The sequence below is a fragment of the Lagenorhynchus albirostris genome, chromosome 20 (genome assembly GCF_949774975.1).
Source record: "Lagenorhynchus albirostris chromosome 20, mLagAlb1.1, whole genome shotgun sequence".
Lineage (NCBI taxonomy): Eukaryota > Metazoa > Chordata > Mammalia > Artiodactyla > Delphinidae > Lagenorhynchus > Lagenorhynchus albirostris.
Genome location: NC_083114.1, coordinates 819,464 through 845,229, shown reverse-complemented (window position 1 = coordinate 845,229; position 25,766 = coordinate 819,464). Strand labels below are relative to the sequence as shown.

At 52.2% G+C, this 25,766-nt stretch overlaps 2 protein-coding genes across 4 annotated transcripts in view; one reads left to right on the top strand and one right to left on the bottom strand.

Moving 5' to 3' along the window:
• The first annotated feature begins 2,332 nt into the window (after positions 1-2,332).
• PLD6 (phospholipase D family member 6) lies at positions 2,333-6,578 on the top strand. The gene is made up of 2 exons (XM_060134592.1): positions 2,333-2,898; positions 5,216-6,578. The coding sequence occupies exons 1-2, from the start codon at positions 2,484-2,486 to the stop codon at positions 5,461-5,463; spliced, it is 663 nt and encodes a 220-aa protein (XP_059990575.1). The 5' UTR covers positions 2,333-2,483; the 3' UTR covers positions 5,464-6,578.
• Positions 6,579-20,379: 13,801 nt separating this feature from the next.
• Positions 20,380-25,766, bottom strand: part of MPRIP (myosin phosphatase Rho interacting protein) — a 129,409-nt gene continuing 124,022 nt past the window's right edge. For 2 of the 3 annotated variants that reach the window (XM_060134581.1, XM_060134579.1), the window contains 2 exons: positions 24,698-24,783; positions 20,380-21,061 (listed from right to left, as the gene is read on the bottom strand). In XM_060134581.1, the coding sequence (XP_059990564.1) occupies positions 20,990-21,061; positions 24,698-24,783 (158 nt within the window). In that variant the 3' untranslated portion in view covers positions 20,380-20,989. Of the gene's footprint in view, positions 21,062-24,172; positions 24,234-24,697; positions 24,784-25,766 lie in introns of all 3 variants that reach the window. The other variant, XM_060134580.1, reaches the window with a different exon arrangement.

The window sequence follows — 25,766 nt, the reverse complement described above, 5'->3', positions numbered from 1 at the left end:
CAACAAAATTTATGGGATGCAGTGAAAGCAGTGCTGAGGGGGAAATTTACAGCTACAAATGCTTATATTAAAAAAGAAGAAAGATCTGAGGTCAATAACCTAACTTTACAACTTAAGGAACTAGAAAACAACAAACTAAACCCAAAGCTAGCAGGAGGAAGGAAATGATATAGATTAGAATAGATTGGAAAGCTTAGTATTTTTTGTTGGAAAAAACCTCCTGTTTCTTTGCATGTCTAGTAGGCCTTGGTTGACAACTGGACATTTTTGATAATAGAGTGTAGCAACTCTGGACTTTATTTTTCTGAGGTGGTTGTCCTTTGGAAACTTACCTGGACTTAAACTTCAGCATCTCTTCCCCTGCACTCTGCAGCCACTGGTGTGTCTGCTCGTTTTTTTAAGATTATTTTTATTTATTCGTAGGGGTCACCCCTGAGTCTTTCTAATGTGGTAGTCAGCAGTGATTTTGGTTTAACCCAAATACTCTGAGCCTGTAGGCCTCATACCCTCTGCTGATCAATCTGGGTTGGGGAATGCTTTCAAGCGCCCCTTGGCTTTCACTTTTCCCCATGCTCTCCTGGGTCTCTCCCACTCATACGTTGCTCCCCAGTTAGCCAGGCATGTGGGGAGAACATAACTCAGCCCTTTTATGGTTTTCTCACTTCCAGGATGTCTGTCACATTTTTGACTGATCTGCTGCTTGCCCTAACTTGGACTGCCTCTTGGGCTGGTAAGGCTGCGTGTTTTGATCATTCATTCACAACTGAATCCACCATTTTTGGCCAGCACAACTGTAGGTTTCTGCAGCCAGTCCCACAGTGGTAAGACAGCTACTTTTTCCAACCAGGGTTGAGGGGTGGGTTTTGAAGGGATGGGAGCCTCAGTCCACAGGGCCACGGACTCCTCCTGCTCCTATCCTAAGCACCGCCGGGTTTTAAAAGCGAACACTTCTCATTTTGATGTCTGCCTTTGCGGTATTTCCAATGCCCTGAAGTTGTTGTTCTTGACCATTTCCCCCAGCTTTATGGGGGTTTTTTGGTTTTTGTTCTTTGCTGCACCGCGAGGCTTGTGGGAGTTTAGTTCCCTGACCAGGGATCGAACCCGGGCCCTCAGCACTGAGAGCTCGGAGTCCTAACCACTGGACTGCCAGGGAAGTCCCAATTTGTTTGTTCTTTGCAAGGAGGAATTGAGCACCTCTTTATACTGCCGTGACAGGAAGTCCTTCTTCTCATTCTTTATTATCATTTCAAATGAAGAAAGTGAGGCTCAAAGAGATGAAGCCACTTGCCTGAGGTCCTGCAGTTAGGAAGCAGGGGAGCCAGAGTTAAACTCAGGAACTCTATTAAAAAAGTTTTATTTAAGCCACGTAATTTGACAAGTTTTACATACGAATATGCCCGTGAAACCATCACTACCACCAAGATAATAAACATATCTATCACGTCTCTAATCTCTCCTGCCCTTCCCTCACCTCTAGGCAACCAGAGATCTGCTTTCTGTCACTATAGTTTGCATTTCCTAGAATTTTATATAAATGGAATCATAAGTCTGTACTCTTTTTTTCTGGCTTTTTTCAGTCAGCATAATTGAAATCCGTCCATGTGGTAGTATATATCAATAATTTATTTCTTTTTATTGCTAAATATTCTGTTGCATTAATATGCAAAAGTTTATCTGTTGACGGACATTTATGTTGTTTCTAGATTTGAGTTATTACAAGTAAACCTGCTCTGAACATTTGCGTACAGGTCTTTGTGTGGGATAGGCTTTCATTTCTCTTTGGTCATACCTAGGAGTGGGACAGCTGGACCATATGGAAGGTGTGTGTTTAACATTTTAAATAAACTTTTAATTCAGAATAATTTTAGATTTACCAAAAAGTTTCAAAGATAGCATCTTCCATTATTGTAATTCATTTGCCAAGGTGAAGAAACTGACATTGGTACATTACTATTAAAGTCCAGACTTTATTTAGATTTCACCAGTTTTTTTTTTTTTTTTTTTTTTTTGCGGTACGCAGGCCTCTCACCACCGTGGCCTCTCCGCTCCGGATGCGCAGGCTCAGCGGCCATGGCTCACGAGCCCAGCCGCTCCGCGGCATGTGGGATCGTCCCGGACCGGGGCACGAACCCGCATCCCCTGCATCGGCAGGCGGATTCTTAACCACTGCGCCACCAGGGAAGCCCCTGTGGGTTTTCTTTGGTTGCCTCCTGGGTCCTTTGGGCGTTGGGTGCGCAGGCGCAGTGTGGGCGGGCGCACGTAGGCGGCAGGCGGGTGCGCAGGCGCAGTGGGCAATGGGCGCCGAAAGCGCAGGAGTAAGTGCCCCGGGGCGGAGGGCGCACGTGGCCCGTGGACGGCGGGCGCACAGGCGCAGTGGGCGATGGGCGCTGAATGCGCAGGCGCAGGTGGGCGGCAGGCAGGCGCGCAGGCGCAGTGGGCAGCGGGCGCACGTGGTAGGCGGGGCCTCAGACGCCAAAGGCGAGATGGGGCCGTTACGCTGGCAGGTGGTGGCTGCTGCTGTCGGAGGCCTCGCGCTGGCCCTGGAGGCGCTACCCGCTGTGCTGCGCTGGCTGTGGGCCGGGCGGCGGCCGCCGCGGCGCGAGGTGCTGTTCTTCCCGTCGCAGGTGACGTGCACCGAGGCCCTGTTGCGGGTCCCGGGTACCGCGCCCTCGGGCTGCCCTTGCAACCTGCCCCACGGCGAGAGCTCGCTGAGCCGCCTGTTGCGTGCCCTGCTGGCAGCCCGCGCCAGCCTCGAGCTCTGCCTGTTCGCCTTCTCCAGCCCGCAGCTGGGCCGCGCAGTGCAGCTGCTGCACCAGCGCGGGGTGCGCGTTCGCGTGGTCACCGACTGCGACTACATGGCCCTCAGTGGCTCACAGATTGGGCTGCTCCGCAAGGCAGGTAGGCCGGGCGCGGGGCCTGGGAGGCGGGAGGCAGAGCCAGGATGGCGTGGGTGTTTGGGGCGGGGGCCTGAGGACCGGGCAGACCCTCTCGCGTCCCCTGGCGGCCTTGCAAGGTCTGGGGAAACTCCAAGGTCTCCTCAGGAGCTTCTGTGCAGAGCGTCTGAGCCCGCAACCTGGGCGACAGCCCCGGGAGGGGCCGAGGCTGGAAGCAGGTCTGCCGGCAGAAGCTGGTCAGGGCGCAGGTGTGCAGAGAGGCTGCGTCTGCTTAAGGACCAAAGGGAGGAAAAGGCTTTTCCCCTTAAACTCGTTAGTGAATTTCATTTTGGAGCTTCTGAAATGAATTTTTTAAAATTTATTTTATTTTTTGAATGCGTTGGGTCTTCGTTGCTGCGCGTGGGCTTTTCTCTGGTTGCGGCGAGCGGGGACTACTCTTCGTTGTGGTGTGTGGGCTTCTCATTGTGGTGGCTTCTCGTTGCGGAGCACGAGCTCCAGTAGTTGTGGCTCTCGGGCTCTAGAGCGCAGGCTCAGTAGTTGTGGCGCACGGGCTTAGTTGCTCCGCGGCACGTGGGATCTTCCCGGACCAGCTCGAACCCGCGTCCCCTGCATTGGCAGGCGGATTCTTATCCACTGCTCCACCCGGGAAGCCCTGAAATGAATTTTAAAAATACACTACAACGTGGAGCTGAAATGTTTAGTTGGTGACAGTTAATTTGTTTCTCAGGCTACAAAATGTCAGGGAAGTCAGGTCTGTGGCCGGCCTGCCTCTCTCACTGGAGTGGGGACAGATGAACCCGGATGTGTGAATAATTTTGAAGACGTTCTAAATTCACATCCTGCCTTACCTGTGAATTCTGCTTCCTCCTCCTGCCTCAGTGTGACGTTGTGTCTTGTGTGAGCTATTCGGAGTCTGAACCTCGTGCCCGTCTCTCGATCACTGAGGCACCCAGGAAGGACATTCCTGCACCAGCATCTGTTTGACCTGTCGATTCTGGTGGCCGCTGTGGCCGAAAGACGCGTGGGGCCTTTAAGAACTGTCCCGGCTGCTCTCAGCCCAGCTTGCACGGGCCTCTTGCCCGCTCTCCTGATGGGAACGCACTTCAGTCTTCTGCTGTTTTTCCGTCTGCTTCCGCGTGGGTGGGGTTGGAAACCTAGTGTGAATGTTGAGGACCGTTGGCTTCCGCTCTTCCTGGTAGCCGTGTGTTGTCCTGATCTGTTGGCTCTTTCGATGGGGAAACTTGGCTATGTTTCGGCATAGCGGTTTTATTTTGTTTAGGTTTTTAGAGAACCGCAGAACCTCGGGTTTGGGAAGAACCTTAAAGGGCCCCGCGACCAGACCCCGTCTAAACCTTGATACCCCTCTGAGGGCATCCAGGCCGTCGTTTGTCACTCCCTGTTGAACCGGTCTCTCTGTGAGCCTCTGTTTGCCTGGACCGGTTCCAGGCTCTGGGGAGACACTGCTGAACGGTGGGAGGCTGACTGCAGCAGGAGTCCTGAGGCGCCAGGAAGGGTCAGGAGATGTCGCAGGACAGCTGCCCGCGACGTGACACGCATGAGGGCCCATGCTGTCGTGTGAGGAGTGGCAGGCGATCCTGTGGTCGAAGGTGGGAGTCACGAGGAGGGGCTGCCGGGTGCACCTTGCGCTCCGTGGCTCCAACAGGCAGAGAGGCTGTGCGAGCGGGGTGGTCACAGGGCCAGAGCCACGGCTTCAGGGCCAGGGCCCGGTGTCTCCTGTGCTGTTCCCTCCCTCCAGGCTTGTCCCCCTTACAAGGTGCTGACTGAAGGGGATCTGCTTCTGGGCCTGAGTGAGACCTTAGGGGCAAGTGAACCCAAGCAGATGGGTTTTGCGCCAGTCACCACTGGATCATCCTGGAACCAGTAACTGAAGGATGATGCGGGTCGTGTGCCCTGGCGGGGGTGGGGAGCCTGCCCCGGATCAGGGGCTGGGAACAGGGCCTGTTTCCAGAGGAACTGAGTCACGCGTCCCTGCCGCCACCCGGCCCTCGGCTCTGTGGTCCCCCCACCCCGATGCCTCTGGGTCCTCCACGCCTCCTCCTGGGGCTGGTGGGGCGGGTCCCTGCCTGGCTCAGCCGCCGTCACCATCCAGACGTGGTGGTGCCCGCGAAACCGGACACGAGCGCGATCAGTCATGTGAACACATCCATGCTGCAGAAGGAGCCTGAACTGTAGCGATGGGTGGTGAGAGGAGGGGCTGGGGGGAGGGAGCGAGGGGCCCCCGCGTGGGGGTGATGAGACGGAGCGCCCAGCCGGCGGCTCAGTCGGGGTGACAGGCAGCAGTGACGTCTCACTTTTTGCAGGGATCCAGGTCCGGCACGACCAGGATCTGGGCTACATGCACCACAAGTTCGCGATCGTGGACAAGAAGGTGCTGATCACTGGCTCGCTGAACTGGACCACTCAGGCCATTCAGAGCAACCGGGAGAACGTGCTCATCATAGAGGACGAGGAGTGCGTGCGGCTCTTTCTGGAGGAGTTTGAGCGCATCTGGGAGGAGTTTAACCCCACCAAGTACACCTTTTTCCCTCACAAAAAGGGAAGTCGCTGAGACGCCTGCACGTGGGGAGGTGGGGCCGGCGTCCCTCGAGCTGGAGCGACCCTTGGGGGCCACGGCCACATTCCTGCTAGGAGCTGCGCGCTTCCGGGGCCGGAATCCCACGTGTTGTGCAAGGAAAGCCAGTCCCGTTAAATTCTCCTTTGTTAAATGGTACAGTTCCCTAGAGAGTGTTGGGGTTTACGAGGAAGAGGCCATGCTGTGCAGCGCAAGGGCGGGCTTTTGGACCAGGTGCCGGGTGCCTCCGTCAGGGTTGCGCGTGCAGGGAGGGCCACCACCTCGTCACGGAGGCCGCGCCGAGCCCCTTGCCTGGTTCTGGGGCCTCCCCGGCTTCCCCTGACCCGTCGGTCCAGCCCTCGGGCCCCTCAGTGCTCCCTCAGCCCCCATCCAGCGGGCGGAACCTGGATGGCCAGAGGTGACGGTCCCTCCCTCCCTGCTGTCTCCAGCTCCTGGGGGGAGGGGCGGGGGACGGCGAGGAGTGGCCGTCATCCTTGGGAATCACTCAGTAGAAGGGATGAGCACTGAGAGCTTGGCGCCTGGCAGCCCCTGGTGTGTGTAAGGTGAAGTGAGCAATCGTAACAAGTGGAAACAGGAGTGTCCAGAAGCTGCTCCTGTTTCCACGTGTTAGGATTTTAATTTTTAGCATTCTCACATTCAGAGAAGTTAGGTTGTGCATTTAGAATTGACCTTCACCGTGACACTCGTGGCTTTGCTCAGTATCACCGAGGCGAGGCGGGTCCCAGGGGTGGCCTCACTGGGCTGTCCTCGTTCCCGGGGCAGGGATGTGACATGTTTTGAACTGTCCGGAGGCAGCTCCGAAGACATCTAGACAGCAGTTGCTCTCTCCTGTCGCTCAGGCCCGGTGGGCACCCCTGGGTCTCCTCCCTCATCTCCCGGCCCCTGGGGACCCCTCCCCCACATGGCGTGTTCCTCTCGATTTAAAGTTACCTCTGACTTAGAGTGTCAGATACGTAAACCCGAAACTTAGCTTTCCTTACTTAACCAAAGCTGTATTCTCAGATTGGAAGTCACAGACATGGCTTCACAGTGACCGTGTTTCTCCCGAGCTGGGCCCGCCGCCTCGAATAAACGTGCCCTCCCCTAGTCGACTAGCGTTGTGTGTTTCTGCCTTTTGTTCATTCGAATGGCGGCTACTTATTAAACAAAACTTTTTTTGGTGGTGGTGGTGGGGGGACATCCAGCTATTTAGAAACCGTTGGCCAAGGCAGGAGCCTCTCGAGGAGTGAAGATTTGGGGGTGTTGCTTGGGGGACCCCCAGTGTCTTCCGAGTGTCCGCCCGGCCCGCGTGGGGCCTGCGCCTTCCTTCCGGAAGCCGGCAGTGTCCGGAGTCCCAGCACTGTGCGCAGCGGACCATCCAGCCCCACCATCCAGGTTGATGTTGCAGAAGTTGTGAAATGAGCTCATCTCACGTAGTCTTTTACTTAATGTAATTTTATTTATATTGTTTTAGTTATTGTCATCGTAGCGGTGCGAATTTGAATCGGAGTTAATCAAGTCCCAGATTAACAGCCTTTCTGAAAGGAAAACAGTTTCTCTGAGGGCCTGGGTGCTGACGAGGCTGCAGCACTGAGATCAGCCTCCACTTCGGAGGCTGTTCTGTCCCTTGAGGGTGGGTGACCATACGAGGTGACCAGAGCCCCGCTCTGACGGGAGAGGCGTGAGGAGGGGCAGCTGGGCTGGGGGCAGGGCACAGGCCGGCGTGTCTGGTTCTCCAGGAGAGCCAGAGGGGGTCGCGGCCGAGGCTGCGTGGTTCCCAGGTCTCCGGGTTGTGGAAGCAGGTGGGCGGAACCGTCGGTATTTTCGTGATTCAGAAGGTAGTTCAGGCCGAGTCAGTGGCTTGTGCGGAGCGGCAGTTGTCTGGGGGCTCATCCAGTGATGGGCAGGCACACCGACGAGACCCCCAGAGGTGTGGCTGACATCGGCGGGCAGAGGACACCAGGAGTGACCTGAGCACGGAGGGGACTTGCGTGGCGTGTCGTCCGAAGCTGCACGCTTTGTCCACAAGATTCTGTCACGAACGGAACCGTTACAGGAGGGAATCAACCCCCAGGAGGCTTGGCGGTTGCTCCCTAAGAGGCATCGAGGTCAGCTCCCCTCTTACTGCCCCCCGCCCCCGCCCCACAGGCTCCTGGCCAGCCTCGTGATTTTGGTTCAAAGTCGTCATTTTAACTACGGGGCAGTGATGCAGCTTAACAAACCTGACAGGCAAAGTTAATTAAACATTGGCACAGTTAACGTGTAAAATATTTTAAACTCATGCAACCCTTGTGGTAAAAAAAAAAAATGTCCTGGTAGTAGTTTGTCCCGTAGCTGTCAAATACACGAGAATGTTGGGTTCAAACAATGCAGTTCCATTGTATTTAAAGCACTGTATTGGTTGTACTGAAGTGTTTTTTTTGTTTGTTTTGCGGTAGGCGGGCCTCGCACTGCCGCGGCTTCCCCTGTTGCGGAGCACAGGCTCCGGACGCGCATGCTCAGTGGCCATGGCTCATGGGCCCAGCCGCTCCGCGGCATGTGGGATCTTCCCCGACCGGGGCACGAACCCATCTGCAGGCGGACTCTCAACCACTGCGCCACCAGGGAATCCTCTGAATTGGTTTTTAACGCAACTGACTAGTTTAAAAAAACACTTCACTCAGATTCACATACCATAAAACTCATTCTTTTAAAATATGCAGTTCGGTGTATTAACATTCTATTAAGAGATTATCAGTTATTAGTGTATTAACAGAGTTGTTATTTACTATATTACCAGAGTTGTGCAGCCATCACTACTGTCTGCTTTCAGAGTGTTTTCTTCGCTCCAGAAAGAAACCCTGTGTTTGTGGATTTACCTGGTGTGGATGTCTTACATAAATGGAATCCACAACCTGTGGTCTCTGGTCTCTGCCTCCTTTCCCTGAGTGTAGTGCTGTTGAGGGCTGTCCGTGTTGTAGCAGGTGTCAGCATTTTACTTCTTTTATAGCTGAATAATAACGCATTGTATGGACAGAACACATTTTGTTTCCCTGTTTGTCAACTGATGGACATGGGGGTTGTTTCCACCTTTTGTCTGTTACAAATACGATGCTGTGAACATTCACATACGAGCGTTCGTGTGGGCATGTTTTCGTCTCTCTTGAGTATATACCTAGGAGTGGAATTGTTGGGTCATATCACTCTGTTTAACCATTTTAGAAACTGCCAGACTGTTTTCCAAAGCGATTGAATCATTTTACATTCCCACCAACAGTGTATCAGGGTTCCTTTTTCTCCACATCCTCACGAACAGAAAGCTATTATTTGACTTTTTAAAAAATTGGTTTTAAAAATGGAGGTATAATTGAGGTACAATATTATGTAAGTTTCAGGTGTGCGACAGTGACTCACAGTATTTAAGGGTTATATTCCATTTGCAGTTATAAAATATTGGCTATATTTCCTGTGTTGTACTAAATATCCTTGTAACTTATTTTGTACATTGAAGTTTGTACCTCTTAATCCCCTACTCTTATCTTGCCCCTCCCCCTCCCATCTTCCCACTGGTAACCACTAGTTCTCTAGATCTGCCTCTTCCTTTTTTGTTATGTTCACTAGTCTATTTGATTTTTTAGATTCCGCATATAAATGATATCATACAGTATTTGTCTTTCTCTGTCTGACTTAGTTCACTGAGCATAATATTCTCCAAGTCCATGCATGTTGTCGCAGATGGCATTATTTCATTCTCTTTTATGGCTGACTAGTCTTCCATTGCATATATGTACCACAGCTTCTTTAGTCATTTACCTATTGATGGACACTTAGGTTGCTTCCATATCTTGGCTGTTTTAGATAGTGCTGCTATGAGCATTGGGGTGCGTGTATCTTTTCTGATTAGTTTGTTCATTTCCTTTGGATATGTACCTAGGAGTGCAACTGCTGGGTCACATGGTGGCTCTATTTTTACTTTGTTTAGAAACTGCCAGACTGTTTTCCATAGTGGCTGCACCAATTTGCATTCCCACCAACAGTGTGTGAGGGTTCTCTTTATTTCACATCCTCACCAAAGGGTGTTATTTGTGGTCTTTTTGATGATGGCCATTCTGACTGGTGTGAAGTGGTATCTCATTGTGTTTTGTTTTTTTTTAGTTTATGTATTTATTTTGGGCTGCGTTGGGTCTTCGTTGCTGTGCACGGGCTTTCTCTGTGGAGAGTGGGGACTGCTCTTCATTGCGCTGTGAGGGTTTTTCATTTCAGTGGCTTTGCTTGTTGCGGAGTACAGGCTTTATGCATACGGACTTCAGTAGTTGCAGCACCTGGGCTTGACAGTTGTGGCTCAGGGGCTCTAGAGCGCAGGCTCAGTAGTTGTGGCACATGGGCTTAGTTGCTCTGTGGCACGTGGGATCTTCCCAGACTGGGGCTCAAACCCGTGTCCCCTACATTGGCAGGTGGATTCTTAACCACTGACCCACCAGGGAAGTCCCATCTCATTGTGGTTTCAATTTGCATTTCCCTGATGGTGGACGATGTTGAGCATCTGCTTATGTGCCGGTTAACCATCTGTGGTTTTTATTTGTAAAAAAACTTCTGTTCAGGTCTTCTCCCCATTTTTTAATTGGGTTGTTTGCTTTTTTGATGTTGAGCTGTATAAACTGTTTATATTGATTATATTTTGCATATTAACCCCTTATCAGTCACATCATTTGCAAATATTTTCTCCCATTCAGTAGCTTGTCTTTATGTTTTGTTGACAGTTTCCTTTGCTGTGCAGTTTTTAAGTTTAATTAGGTTTCATTTGTTTATTTATCTATTTATTTTCTGGGGCTGCGTTGGGTCTTTGTTGCTGCTGTGGGCTTTCTTTCGTTGTGGCGAGCGGGGGCTACTCTTCATTGCGGTGCGCGGGCTTCTCATTGTGGTGGCTTCTCTTGTTGCGGAGCACGGGCTCTAGGCACGTGGACTTCAGTAGTTGTGGCACGTGGACTTCAGTAGTTGTGGCACGTGGGCTCAGTAGTTGTGGCACACGGGCTCTAGAGCGCAGGCTCAGTAGTTGTGGCGTATGGGCTTAGTTGCTCCTTGGCATGTGGGATCTTCAGGGCACGAACCCATGTCCCCTGCCTTGGAAGGCGGATTCTTAACCACTGTGCCACCAGGGAAGCCCCATTTGTTTATTTTTGCTTTTATTTCCTTTGCTTTAGGAGACAGATCCAAAAAAATATTGCTACAGTTTACATCAAGAGTATTCCACTTACGTTTTCTTTTAGGAGTTTAATGTTTTCTGGTCTTACATTTAGGTCTTTAATCCATTTTTTAAAAATCGAATTATAGTCGATTTACAATGTTGTGTTAGTTTCAGGTGTACATCAAAGTGATTCAGTTATATACATATATACACATTATATATTTTATATATATTCTTTTTTACATTTTTTCCATTATTTGTTATTACAAGATATTGAATTAGTTACGTGTGCTACACAGTAGGTCCTTGTTGTTTATCTATTTCACATATAGTAATGTTTGTTATTCCCAAACTCCCCTTCCCCTTTGGTAACCATGTTTGTTTTCTGTGTCTGTGAGAGTATTTCTGTTTTGTAAATAAGTTCATTTGTATCATTTTTTTAGATTCCACATATAAATAATATCTTAAGATATTTGCCTTTCTCTGTCTGACTTACTTCACTTAGTATGATAATCTCTAGGTACATCCATGTTGCTGCAGATGGCATTATTTCATTCTTTTTTTTTAAAAAATACATTTATTTATTTACTTACTTTTGGCTGCGTTGGGTCTTCGTTACGGTGCGCGGGCTTCTCATTGCGGTGGCTTCTCTTGTTGCAGAGCATGGGCTCTAGGCACACGGGCTTAGTTGCCTCGTGGCATGTGGGATCTTCCCAGACCAGGGATTGAACCCGTGTCCCCCTGTGCTGGCAGGAGGATTCTTAACCACTGTGCCACCAGGGAAGTCCCTCATTCTTTTTTTATGGTTGAGTAATATTCCATTATATATATGTACCACATCTTCTTTATCCATTCATCTGCTGATGGGCATTTAGGATGCTTCCATGTCTTGGCTATTTAAGTAGTGCTGCCACAAACATTGGGGTGCATGTATCTTTTCGAATTAGAGTTTTTGTCTTTCCAGATACATGCCCAGGAGTAGGATCATATGGTAACTATTTTTAGTTTTTTGAGAAACCACCATACTGTTCTTTATAATGGCTGCACCAGTTTACATCCCCACCAACGGTGTAGGAGTGTTCCCTTTTTTACACATCCTCTCCAATAGGTCTTTAATCCATTTTGAGTTTATTGCTGTATATGGTGTGGGAAAATGTTCTTTCGTTCTTTTACATGCAGCTGTCCAGTTTTCCCAGCACCTATCTGACTTTAATGATAGCCATCTTATTGGGTGTGAGGTGCTGCCTCAAGTGTGTTTTTTTTCTTGTATTTCCTGGATGACTAATGGTGTTGAGCACCACCATGTATTTACTGGTCTTTTATATATCGTCTTTGGAGAAATGTCTATTCAAATCCTTCACCCATTTTTTAAATTGGGTTGCATTTTTATTGTTGAGTTATAAGAGTGTTTGTATATTCTGGATATAAGTCCCTTATCAGAAGTATGATTTGCAGATATTTTCTCCCATCTTTGGGTAGTCATTTCACTTTCTTGCTGGTATTGTTTGCAGCATATATTATTAATTTTGGTATAGTTCAGTTTATCTGTTCTTCACCTGTTTGTGCTTTGGTGTCTTAACTAAGGAACCAATGCCCAACCCATTGGTGACAAAGATTTGCTCTTACTTTTTTTCCTGAAAGTCTTATATTTAGGTCTATGAACCATTTTGAGTTATTTTTTAAAATATATTTTCTTTGAACTTTTTTTTTGAATATTTATTTATTTGGTCGTGCTGGGTCTTAGTTGCAGCAGGCAGGCTCCTTAGTTGCGGCCCAGCTGGCTCCCCAGATGCGGCACGCGGGCTCCTTAGTTTTGGCACGTGAACTCCCAGTTGAGGCATGCATGTGGGATCTAGTTCCCTGACCAGGGATCAAACCCGGGCCCCCTGCATTGGGAGCATGGAGTCCTATCCACTACGCCACCAGGGAAGTCCCATTTTGAGTTAATTTTTGTATGTGGTGTGATGTAAGGGATCCGACTTCATTCTTTTGCATGTAGGTAGCTAGTTGTCCCAGCACCACTTGTTGAAGAGAGTATTTTTTTCCCTACTGAATGGCTTTGACACCCTTGTCAGAATCAGCTGACTGTAAATGTGAGGGCTTACTTCTGGGTCTCCGTTATCTTCCATTGATCTGATCTGTATGCCAATACCACACTGTGTTGATTACTGAAGCCTTGCAGTGTGTTTTGAAACCCAGCAGAATGAGTCCTCCACCTTTGTTCGTCTTTTCCAACGTGCTTTGGCTGCTCCAGGTACCCCATACATTTCCCTATGAACCTTAGGATCAACTGATCAACTTCTGCAATAGCAGCTGGGATTTTGATAGGGATTGCCATGAATCTGTAGATCAAATTGGAGAATATTGCTATTTTAACAGTATTACATCTTCCAGCGCATGAACATGGGATACTTTTCAATTTATTTAAATCTTCTTTAATTTCTTTAAATAATGTTTCATTGTTTTCAGTGTGCAAGTCTTACACTTCTAAAATGTATTTGTTTCAGATTATTTACTAGTGTAGAGAAATGCAGTTGGTTTTTGTGTGAGTCTTGTATCCTGCACACGTGCTGAGCTCATTTATAGTTTTAATAGTTTTTTTTGTTTTTTTTGGGTGGATTCCTTAGAACTTCCTCTATGCAAGATCCTGTCATCTGCAGGTGGAGGTCGTTTTACTTCTTCTTCCACACGGATGCCTTTCCTTTCTCTTCCTAACTGCTCTGGCTAGTCTCTCAAGCAGTGTTGGACAAATAAGGCGTGAACAGACATCCCTGTCTTGCTCCTGATCTTAGGGGGAAGCTTTCAGTGTTACCATTGAGTGTGATGTTAACTGGGTTTTTCATAGTTATCCTTTATTTATTTATTTATTTATTGGCTGTGTTGGGTCTTCATTGCTGCGCATGGGCTTTTTCTCTCCAGTTGTGGCTAGCAAGAGGGGGCTACTCTTCGTTGCAGTGTGCAGGCTTCTCATTGTGGTGGCTTCTCTCGTTGTGGAGCACAGGCTCTAGGCACATGGGCTTCAGTAGTTGCAGCGCGTGGGCTCAGTAGTTGTGGTTCACGGGCTTAGGTGCTCTGCAGCATGTGGGATCCTCCCAGATGAGGGATCGAGCCCCTGTCCCCTGCATTGGCAGGCGGATTCTTAACCGCTGCACCACCAGGGAAGTCCCTGTCCTTTAATATTGAGGAAGCTCACTTCTGTGCCTAGCTTGTTGAGTGTCTTTACCACTTTTCCAAATGCCTACTGGCTTTTAAAACTGCATGTACATAGCTTTAAAAAAATAGTGTTAAAGCTGTTAAAACACCATTATATTAGACCAGTGTCCTGAAACTATGCTTTGATAAGAATAATTTTTTTAAATGGGTGAAAAACAACTGAAACATCTTTGAACAATTGGAATAGTACTGAAAATGTTTACGTGTCTGTACTCGTTTATTTTTGTCAAGTTTTACAGATTCCACAAGTTGATTTCTAATAGGTAGAGTCAGACTTGAATTTGTTTGTGTTTATCTGAGTAAAAGTTTGGATTCTGCAGTCATTTTCACATGTTTTACTCCAAAGGTTGTGACAATATTGGGGGGAAAAAAGTTTCTTATTTTAAATTTACTTAGTGGGTCACAACCAGAATTTTACAAAATGAAATGGGATAGAGACGTCAGTGTGTGTCCTAGGAAGGGTGCATTATTTTGTGAAATGTTGGATTGTGGCTGGGGTGTATGTGCGTACTGGGTCATGATGAAAAATGCATTTTCTTTTTTTATTTTTATTTCTTTTTTAAATTTTAATTAATTAATTAATTATTTTTGACTGTGTTGGGTCTTCGTTTCTGTGCGAGGGCTTTCTCCAGTTGCGGCGAGCAGGGGCCACTCTTCATCGCGGTGCGCGTGCCTCTCACTGTTGCGGCCTCTCCCGTTGCGGAGCACAGGCTCCAGACGCGCAAGCTCAGTAGTTGTGGCTCACGGGGCTAGTTGCTCCGCGGCATGTGGGATCTTCCCAGACCAGGGCTCGAACCCGTGTCCCCTGCATTGGCAGGCAGATTCCCAACCACTGCGCCACCAGGGAAGCCCGCATTTTCTTTTTTAAACAAAAAGTAAAAATACTGTAAGTAAATCTACGAATGAAGGGGTAGGTATGGGGGAGTTATAGTTCTTTTTCTTGTATTTCTTATTGTCTTTTTGGCCCCCTGAAAGTTTCTGTAACAGAGCCAATGTACCTTAATTAGATTACGGATGTAAAATATTTCTAACTCTTCGTTGTGTGTGAACATGTGAAATCTCCTGATTTTAAAGTGTTGACAACTAATCCAGACACTTAAAAAGCAGGTTTTGTACAAGTAGAACCAAAGCTCCATCATAAATCTCTGGGCTCCTGACCAAGCCCTCTGACTTGTGACCTAAACGCCTGTTTTGCGTCATGTCCTTCCGTTAAACAAAACCTCGTTTACAGCATGCCAAGGGTGATGCAAAAATAGTTTATTATGATATTGTTTATGTAAAGTTAGGTAATATTTACAGTAGAAATGATCAGCTACATCCATGGGAATCTAGCATGTCACACAAAGGAATAAATATTTTGACAAGTAACACTTCAGTTGTAGTGAGCAGTTGATCAGAAATTTTGTATTTAAAAAGGAGCCTCAAACTAAACCGTAGAAGTCTTGAATTGTCAGAGAGCAGCGAGCTGACCAGGCCCTTCTCTTCAAGAGGCCCCTGCAGTCCCACGGGAGATGGGCCCCCTCCTGGGGGCCGGGGGGGGGGCACGCGGTGGGTCTCCATGCCACTTCAGCCTGGCGAACATTATGTTAGTACAGAAATTAAACGCCCGTTAAAATTATACAAGCTTATTCTTTGAACATGTACCACCCGTGAAAAAGTAGCTGTGGCAGAAGTGATTGTTGCTGTGAATTATTCCCGAACTTGTCCCAGTAGAAGCAGCTACCTACGCTTTTCCGCTTTGTTCGTATGCTGCCCCCGCCCCGCCAGCAGCTAGGCATAGTATGCTTTCGTCTCAAGTAGCTGGATTGAGACATTCACCCTGATAGAAGAGCATATCTGTGAGAAAGATCACTGAGGATTCTAATTGTTGAGGAGAAACTTTACGTTTTATAAATATTACTTAGGAAAAGTCTTAATCGCTTAACTGGTTTTGAATCCTAACAGTAAGCCAGTAGATATGTTGTTAATGCTAAAGGTAAATCCTAAAATCCATTTTAATTGGTTTTGTGATACAAGCATAACACAAGAATGAATTTAGTGTTCTCTGTAATCTATTTCTAGCTTTCTATAAAATAAAACTGAAACGCGCGATGTAGCTAGCTGTAAAGGGGAGAGGGCGGATGGCTGGAAACGTGATGGGCAGCACGCGCCCGTGCGTCTGAAGGCTGCTCTGCGTGAGCTCAGACTGCCCTCCCGGCTCATCCCACAGGCCTGGACGGTCCAGTTCTCAAGTACGCTTGCCAGCCTGACGGGCGCACATCAGAGAATAACAGCCTTACGAGTTCTGCAACGTCCAAGCCGTCACACAACAACCCGGCGCTTGGCTGGACTCCCACGCAGCCCCCAGCAGGTGGCCACAGGTCACTGACTTAGACGCCAAGGTGCTGGGTCTCCTGCAGGTCCCCAGTCACTGTGTGCAGGGTCCGGGCAGGAGCCCCTCCTGTGTTCCTCCTCCTCCTGATTTTCCTCAGCACTTTGAACGGCTCTGCCAAGAATGAGGAACAAGTACAACCGAGATCTTTCAGGGAAAAACAAAACCACCTGTTAAACGGCCAGAGCTTTATGAAAGGTAACACAAGTCATTAAAAACACTTCCTTGTAATGTTGAGTGGGATTCAGTGTTGTACCCAAAGCTGTTCGTCCTATCTTAGAAAGCAGTGCTTGTATGAGGAAAAAAAGAAAAAAACCCACAGCTTTGTCACAGAAATCCATGCAGTAACTTCTGAGTAATATTTACACTGCTTGCTCTGAATAATACCCGGTTTTTCTAAATACAGAGGACCTGGGAGCTGCACGGGGTGTGCGGGGTCCCGTGGGCCCTGGAAGGAATGGACACAGTGTGTCTGAGCTGCTCCCGGGGACACAGGTTTAGGCCTGCTCTTCTGAGGGTCTTCTGTTGACAGACCTCAGGGAGGGGAGACTGCTTCCCTTTACAGAGAAACAGGAAGAAACCCACCGTTCTCAAAAGGGCAGAAGAACGAGACCGGTCTTCTCCAGTCAGACAAAACTTGAGAGACTGACAGTTCATCTCCATACTGGGTTTCTGTCCTGTCTTCCTATCAAAGAACCCAAAACACGTGGTTTCTGAGACCTCACTTAAGGCTGCTGCTTATTTAAGTTTTCAGCTGTGGAAAGTATGGCCTTGCGAAAGTGTACACACGTGAAAATACACAAAACTAAAGTGCAGCCCCGCCTCCTGAGAGCAGGCTAAGGAGGGCCGGGCTGGGCCTGCTGCGGCGGGAGTGTCCCTAGCGTCGTGCGCTCAGTGCCGAGAGCAGGGGCGGGCGCTACATCTCACCTGGCCTATGGTGAGGAAGACCTTTCCCAGGCTTGGGAGTCCGACACCTGCGCTCAGGCCTCTCGGCGCCGTCCAGGATCCCCTCTCAGGATGGCGGGATGAAGGAGCGCCCACGATCACAGGTGGACAAGATGGGTGTGCAGATGCCTGCAGTGAAAACCTCTGGAAGAAGTCGGTTCTCAGCAGCACCTCCCAAGTCTTCTAAGGGTGGGGCTGCAGCACCAGGGCGCCAGGACCCTCGTTAGTTTCGGCTGAGTGGAGGAAATGCTAGGGCAACAGGTAAAAGCTGTTCATAAAGCAAATTCCTATTCAACATGAAACACCAAGAGCTCACTGTCCAGGACTTTGGGGTGTGAGACGGTCCGGAACACTGCAGTTTCCAGAGGAGAGAAGCTTCCAGTTAAGGTGCCAGATCTTTTTTCCTTCTAGTATTTCATTCTGTTTAAGTCACACTACACACTTCCCAGTCCTTTGTAAAACTCTGGCAACAGTTAAATTTCCTCCCCTTTCTAGGTGATAAAGGTGTCTAGTATTTTTGTTTTATGAAATTGCGTCTTGAAAGTAAGCTTCTTGAGAACGATGATGAGCAAACTTCCTTTCAGGAAAGAGAACTGCTGGCGGGCTGTGTTCATTTTACTCTCTAATGGAAAACAGCTTTGAGTCCCTGGAGAAGACCACGTCAGGAGCGAGCGGTGGTGGGAAGCCTGGCTCGTGGTGCTCCGGCGGGACGCCGCGTCCTCAGGGAGGAGCGGGCGTGAGTTCCTTCGCGAGGAGAACGCGCACGCCTGTCTACCTGCTCCTCCCAGCGGGGGACACCCCGGGGCGCCCGTGCAGGTCTCACCGGCTAGAGCTGGGGGACCCTGGCACCTGGCTGGAGAGGAGGTTCCAGGGTGAGCGCTCACCATACAGGCCCCTCGGAGGGGGCAGGCACTGTGCCGCCTCACCCAGAGGATGTGGAGGGGGCTGCCAGGCGCAGCGATGGAAAGATGGTGTTTCCCTCGCAGAGAAACGGCATTAAATAGACGTCTCTGAGAGTGCTGACGCCGTAGGTCTTGTCTCGTGGCCTCATCTGTCAGAACTGCTCTCAGGCAGCTCCCTCTCTTCCTGAGCCTGGCCTGAGCATGAGGCCTCGGTGCCCAGCTGTCGGGTCAGTGAGCCGCTGCCTGCGTCTGGACACCGTGAACGACAGGCTGCCCGTGACTGGCCAGAGGCTGGGCCTTCCGTCGTCCTCGGTCTCCGCCGGTCACCCCAGCACAGCCATCGCTTCATCCCAGAAAGCCACGCTGGCTCTCGCGCCATGGCACAAGCCCGCGAGGCACTCTGCGGCCAGCACGGTCACCTGGAACACTGGCCTCAGACCTGCTTAGGCCCCGGCAGCACGTCGGAGCAGAGGAGGCCACGAGCCCGGCGCACGTACCCTGCAGTGATGCAGGTGTTCACAGAGCCGTCAGGTGGTGTGAGCCTGTCCAGCCTCCCGCTGGCCTGTCGGGCTCGGCTTAGCTGCAGGTGCTCGCAGGTCCCAGATGAAGGAGAAACGTTTACAGGAAAATATCACTGCTGTGAAGAGACGACCCAGGGAACCTTTTCCTCCCTGGGGACGTGGGGACGCTCCCCATGCTGGGGGAGTGCCGGGAGCACCCTGGGCTCGCGGTCACCTGCGCCTCCCTGTCCACAGCCCCCCGAGGGCCTGTTCTCTGCCAACGCAGACACCGGCTCAACCTCCGCATACGTGTTCTTCCTCCCTTCTGGAGTGTGGCAGCTAAATTGCTGCCTGGGAGCTTGGGTGCTCGCAGGGAGAGTCCGGAGGACGCTGCGTGCCGGGGGCTGAGGTGGGACGGTGAGATGCAGAGCAGAGAGCCTCGCCGTCCTGTCCTGCCTGCTCACGCCAGCCCGAAGCTCAGACCTGGTTCCGAACCAGGCGGCGGCCGTCACCACGTGCTGCTGCCCAGCACTGCCGGGGTCGCTGCTCGGGTGGTTGAGCTCTCGCGGTGCATTTCCTGGCCGCCTCTGCCTGCAAGCCCCGGATGCTGCTGCCGCCACCTGTTCCCCAAGATTCCTGAGGGCAGACCTCAAAGGACAACTGATGAAGACACGTGAATAAAATGCTCTTTTGACCTAATCAGGAGCACTGCACAATCCAAACGCTCACGTCTACGGGCAGACGAAACCCAACCCTGTGTGCGGACCCTGCCCTTCTGGGAGGGCCGGAGATCCCCCCAGGGGCAGCAGGGGCAGCACAGGGCCAACCCGGCCTGACGAGGTGCCTGCTCGGAGGAGGGACACAAAGCCACAGTCATGACACCCGAAGAGCCGCCGGAGCCTGGCAGAGGCCCGCCCAGCAGATCCCCAGGGCACCTGTCACGCTGCCCTCGACGACACGCTCACAGACCATTCTGGAGACAGCGCCAGTCTACGTGGCGGGGGTGTCTGATGCCAGAATTAAAGGAGCTAATGTTCTCTGCTTTTAAAAACGTGGGAGGATAGCGGCGAAGGAGTGACTGGCATGGTGTGAGGCTCTGAACAGCTTGTGAGCAGGGAGGGCCCACTGCAGCCAGGAGCCCTGAGACCATCCAGTGAGAAGACGGCACGGGAGCTGCACTTCTTACACACCCCAGGGCCCCTGTCCTGCCCTTCCAGGACTTTCTCCAAATGACCTCGTGCGTTCACTTAATCTAAAAACTGAGCAAGATGATTTCTACGTTTCCACGCCCGAAGCACCCACGTACCCGAGACAGTGGTGCTCACCCAAGCAGCGAGGCCAGGAGGCCTTCCCCCCCCCGCGCCCGGGCCGGCTCCCGCCTGGTGGGCTTTGTTCACACTCCCCGCCCTAACGGGATGAGGAGTTTTCATGGGGCCGTCATAGAACCCCGATTTCAGAGGTTTTCAAGAAGTGCTGTGGAGTGTCTGGTGGCGGTTAAAGAGTTGTTACTCAGACCACTAAGGAAGCAGAGCCGTCAGTCCAGGCCCGGCGCAGGCGCCCCCAGTGCCGCACGGCCTGAGACCTCAGGGGAACTGAAGGCGGCTTAGGAGCACGTCACGAATGGCCAGTTCTTATCTGGTTCCAACATCTGCTCTAACCTCGGCTTAACACAGGGTCTCCTGTCAACCGTATTCTCTGAGGGAAAACTCTCTTCATTCTTTGTGATCACAGGTCAGCATCTATCGAGTATGAAAGGACCAGGGTTCCTGGTGACCAAGAAAGAAGCAGAAGCGAGCGTAGGAAGGAATGAGAGGGGCCTGGTTTTGTGCAAGATTTAATAAAAAACAAACAAAAATAGGAATGGCTGCTTTCAACATTTTCCAGGTTGTGAAAGGTTTACCACGAGTATCTGGGGTGTGGTTCTAAGCGGCATTAGTGGAACAAATACAAAATGCTGTCCTCCTCTGAAGCCCAAAGGTGGTACATCCAAGGTTCTAGGCCACGCTCCCCCCCACCCCCGCAGGCTACCAGCTATCCGCACTGGGACCGCAGCACACGCCTCCACGCCTCGTGGCCGTGGCCGGTTCTCTCCCAGGGACCCGCCCGGGCCCTGACCCCACCGCGCACTGGGCGAGACAGAGCTAGCTTATCGCAGGCTGCTGGGCCTTAATACTGACATGAGCGCGGGGGCGACGGGGGAGAGCCACACGCGCTCGGCCCCTCGGCTGGGCTGGTCGTAGAAAACCATGGGGAAAAGCTTCGGTAAACACAACAGGGGTGATGTGAGCAACCCACAGACCAGTCTCTCATGCATCCATACCACAGTTACTGAGGGCGATAACAACGATAACGATAACAGAAATCGAAGGTACAGACGAGGGTGGCGGCCGCGGGCCAGGGAGGGTGCGTCTGAGCTGCGTGGGAGCAGCTAGTCGCGCTCCAGGTCCCTGGACTCAAAGAGCTTCAGGCGATCTTGCACCGTCAGGCCTTCCTTCAGACTCTGGTGGAGAAACAGACAGGCCGTTAGCCAGCGGCCCCGCTTGGCACGGGCTGCAGTCCGGCGAGAGCGTGGCTCGGGGCTCCCGGAGGGTTAGTGGGCGTGCTAGAAGGGCCACGACCCCCGAGGTGGTGGTGTTACTAAATGAGAAGGAAAAAGAAACAAGACCGATGCTGAGCTTAGGGCTCTCCCGACAAGCAGGGAGCAGACCAGTGGAGCCGGGAGAGGAGCCCTGCTAAGAACATGAAGATGCCCGCTACGTCCGCATCCACGTCCGCGCTCTCGCGACCGCAGGCTGGCGGCACCTGCTGTACCGATCACAAACCCTGTTGGACTCTCACTGCCCCGGGGGTTTGGGAACGTGGCGGTGGGAACATGTCGGTTTGTTTTACTGAGTCTCTGAGAACGGAAGCCCATCCTTGTTCATGTGGGACCTCGGCGAAGGTGGGGGACAGAGGATTTCCTGCTTTACTCTGGGAGGCTCTTCACAGAGACTTAATTTCTGGACGAGAAAAGGAGCATCACCTCAGAGCACGACTGGGAACGAAGGTGCCTCGCTGCCATCGGATCTGCGTGGCAAGTCCAGGCTTCACTGAGGCTGCGGAACCGGGGCCAGCCCACAATCAGCAGGTGAGACCGAGCCCGAGCCGAGCCTCCCCCTCAGAGCTGACCCGCGTCCCCTGGGGCCCCAGCTTCACCCAGGACAGCTCTGCTTGCCTGTATTTTTAATTTGGATGCCACTGGTCAGAGGAAGAGGACCAATCCACGTCCCATGCTGACATCCATTAACACACACGACTGCCTCACGTGCTCTCGGGACTCTTCCCAAGTGCGCCTGCTTCAGGTCAGGGCTGCCACCTACACGGCTGCTGTCTACACGGCAGCCAGTCTCATCCAGGGGCTGGGCCCCGTCACCTGCCACGCTGCACCGCTCTAGTTGGGGACTTTCCCTTGGGTGGCAGCAAACCGCCACTGCTGAGTGCTGAGGGACAGAGATTTTCCCTCCGCGCACTGTCACACACGCTTGGTGATCATCCCTGCTGTGCAGCCGCTCACCACAGCTGTGGGGGCGGAGCCTGAGAAGACCCCGTGCTGCCCCACACACCCAGCATCTCCGTGACCCCACGCTCAGGCCGACCAGGCGGGGGCCTCCGTGAGGAGCCTGGGAAACGTCCTCTCTGGTCTCCATCCCAGAAGAGCCCAGCTGCTCTTAGGCAACGAGCTTTCTGACGTGATGGGGGCTGAGCCTTTCTGTCCTGCTGAGGGAGGCAGGTACAGAGACAACACACGTGAAAAGGTAGACATCTGTATACATCAGACCCTGTATCAAAAAGCACCAGTGACAGGTTGTTTTTGGGCAACTTAGTTCCCGTCTTCCTGTGGGAGGTTCCACGGTTTCCAAATACAATCAGGAAAAAGGGCAGCACAGAGCTGTGCAAGTGTCCGTTGACAGCACGTTACAGGCACAGCATCACGGCTGGTGTCCCCGAGGGTGGACCGTAAGGGCCACAGCTTCCTTCTTGGGCCGGCAGGGCTGTCCCCACACACCGAGAGCATTGCTTTTACGTCGCAAACTTGGCAAGCCAAACTCGGACTCAAACGAACACAACTCTGGGAAACCCTGCTCCTGGGCTTCCTCCCCACACTCATCTGGGTCCCGGCCTTGCAGAGAGCCGCAGGCAGACCCTCGTGGGTGTGCCTGACAGTTTCCTCTCTCATTCCCGGCCTCTGCTTTAGCAAGCTGCTGGCCAGCGTAGAAGCCGCCATCTACACGGCCGCACATGTGTGCTAGCACATCTCATGGCCAAAGGCCCTTATTGACAGAGATGTTTCCACTGATCTTCCGGCCCTTTGCCAGAGCCCAAAGTACTGTGCAGCTTGTGGGATCTTAGTCCCCCGACCAAGGATCGAACCCAGGCCCCAGCAGTGAGAGCGCCAAGTCCTAACCACTGGACCACCAGCAGATTCCTGCAAAGCACTTTCCCTCCCCCGACACACGGTCCGCCTGATGGGGCGGGCTTGCTGGAGCAAGGCTTCCCTGGAAGGGCCCTAGCAGAAGTGTTTGTCATTTTACAGGCAAAAGGCCCAAAGCACTCACGGTGAACTTGCAGCAGCTACAGTTCAGCCTCAGATAGAAGTAAAAATCATCAACAAGAAAACCATAAACCAAGAACACGTTTCCCTTTTGCTAAACAGAATGTTTTCCACGTTTAAAGAAAAAAGCCCGAACTAAGTTTTGAACAGGCTTAAACGTTTCTGGTGATAAGTGAGCCAGGACTGTAGGGAAATAAACATATCAAGTACAGAACTACTTGGATTTCCTTCCGTAAACTCTCCCTAAACCAAACCCCTCAGCCCGCCAAGTGAGCCGGGCGCACCTGCCAGCGTCCCGTTCTGAGCCCTTCCTGCTGTCCTCAACTTCCTTCTCAGAGGATCAACGAGATCAGGTCAGCCGAGCTGATAAACCCACTAGGGAATGAGTGACTCTGTGCCCCGGATGCCTGGGCCTCGTGGGAGTCGGGAGCGTCCAGGCAGGGTCGGGGTCAGACAGCCTGATGTTTCTGAGCCAGCGCTCATTCAGCCCCTGCTTCCTGTCTTTGGAGGCGCCCGGGGTCCTCAGGGCTGGCAAACGCTCAGCCCCAAGCGCTCGCTGTACTGAGTGGTTTCCGGAGCTGCGTGCGCGAGGTATCAGCTCCCTGGCTTGCTGGGCTCAGGCCTCCTGAGCCTGTTAACAGGGCGGGGGGCGCGGGGCGGGGGCACTTAAGCAGTGGGTGGCTCTGTCAAGTCTGCTTCCCGACGGAGGGCAGCGGTGCCCCCAGAGAACGTGAGCGCACAAACCATTCGACATGCATGTGACGGGGCCGAGATGCTGGCCCCACGGGCAGCCCACCAAGCTGGGGGGAACTCCCCTCTGTTAAGAGGTTACAGTGCAGTTAACTCCCCAGAACAGGTTAAGAAACTTCACATGGATCGTGTATGTGCCGGCTGGAGCAGGAGGAATGAAAGTGACCGGAAAACAAGGAGCTCGCTATGGAGGTGTGAGCAGTGTGCATGCAGGTAGCACCCCCTCGAGGGCGGCGGGCGGGTGGGTGGTGGTGAGAGTGGTTTACCTACACGACAAGGGACCGGGAAGCGGGTCGTTTCAGTTATCCCATGAGACCTGCTCAATTACGGACTGTCGGGGGAAAGAGCACAAAACAAAAGACACACACACAATAAATCCTAAATGCAACGTGCTGGTCACCCCCACCCTCCAACCCACCTTCCCACAGAGGGGCACGTGGGGGCGGAGGGCACATGCTGGGGGGGAAGGGGCGCGGGCAGCTTTGTCTCTCGAAGGCAGCTGGCGTCAGCATGAACTAGGGACATGCAAGGAGCAGTCCAGATGGGGCAGGACCGACCCAGCAGGGCGCCGGTCTGAGGGGATTCACCCGAGCCCTGCTTGCTGTGGGCCTGGCCCTCCGCTGTCGCTGGCAGGAGATGGTCCCACTGCTGGGCGAGGGACACACTCAGTGCGAAGCCCCTGGAACTGGCCCAGCAGGCTAAGCGTGTGGGGCCAGTGAGTTCTGGGACCCTGGGGACCCTCTGCTGTGGCCCTAGGTGGGCTCTACGTACACAGGGGCTGGACCCCAGACTCACCTTGGACCTGATGCTTCTGAGCTGTCGGCTGACGCAGGATCTGTCTTTCTTCAAGAAGTCAGGGTTGCTTTTAGACTTCATTATATCTGAGAAGACAAGCAGACCCAGTGCCTGTTTTGTAAACCCCCTGGGAACAGACTTGGGCTTGAAGGCTTCCAAGGCTTATCATCCTCACCCACACGTGAGACGTTTCCTTCAACAACCCACGAGAACCCCAAACAAAGAGCTGTAAAGCACGAGATCCTTGGAACAGTTGTGGGCGCTGGGAGACCTGGAGGAGGCACTCGAGGCCCCGGGCCAGGCTCCTCCCCGTTGGCCGGCCGCAGCACCCGTTGCCGCTGGGCTGCTGGGCACACCTGCCGCCCTCCTCCTCCTGAGAGCCCCGGGCTGCTCAGGGTTTTTAACTTCCCATACTTACGGCGCTCTCCCTCACTTGCTGAGAGCTGTGCAGTGACCTCACGGTTCAGCCCCCCACCGTGGAGGCAGAGCCAGCTCTGTGCTCCTGTGCGTTCAGAAGGGTCACAGGCTGCACGTGCTCACTCCTAACCCTAAATCTCCTGGCCCCCAGACGACTCCTCGGAAGCAGCCAGTGTCACCATCCCGTCCCGGGTCTGATTTGAGCTTCGCTGCACATGGCCTGCCTGCCTTCGGGAAGACCTGTAACGTGCCCGCCCAGCAGCGATGCAAACTGGCGAGGGGGGATCCTTGCCGGCCGAGAGGAAGCGGGTAGTGAGCTAGGGCATCTCTTCAGTAGGCGGCATCCCCCCATCCCCTCCCCCCATGGCCTTCTGCAGATTTTATGGTAAACCCCCAGGATCAATAACCAGCGAGAGCTGCTTACGGAATGAGTGAATTGTTCAGGAAAATGGGGAACACAGCCGGCTGTCACTGTAAACACACACCTCGAGGTATGACTGTCCCTCAGGGCAACCAGTGCAGCGTCGGAGGAGAAGGGCTTCCCAGCCAGGAGGGCCCCTGCAGCTGTTCCCTACCAGGAAGTTAGTCTGACACAGAAAAGGACCCCTCTGCTTGAATGAAGCGCCAGCAGCTCCAGGACTAAATCGGCGCG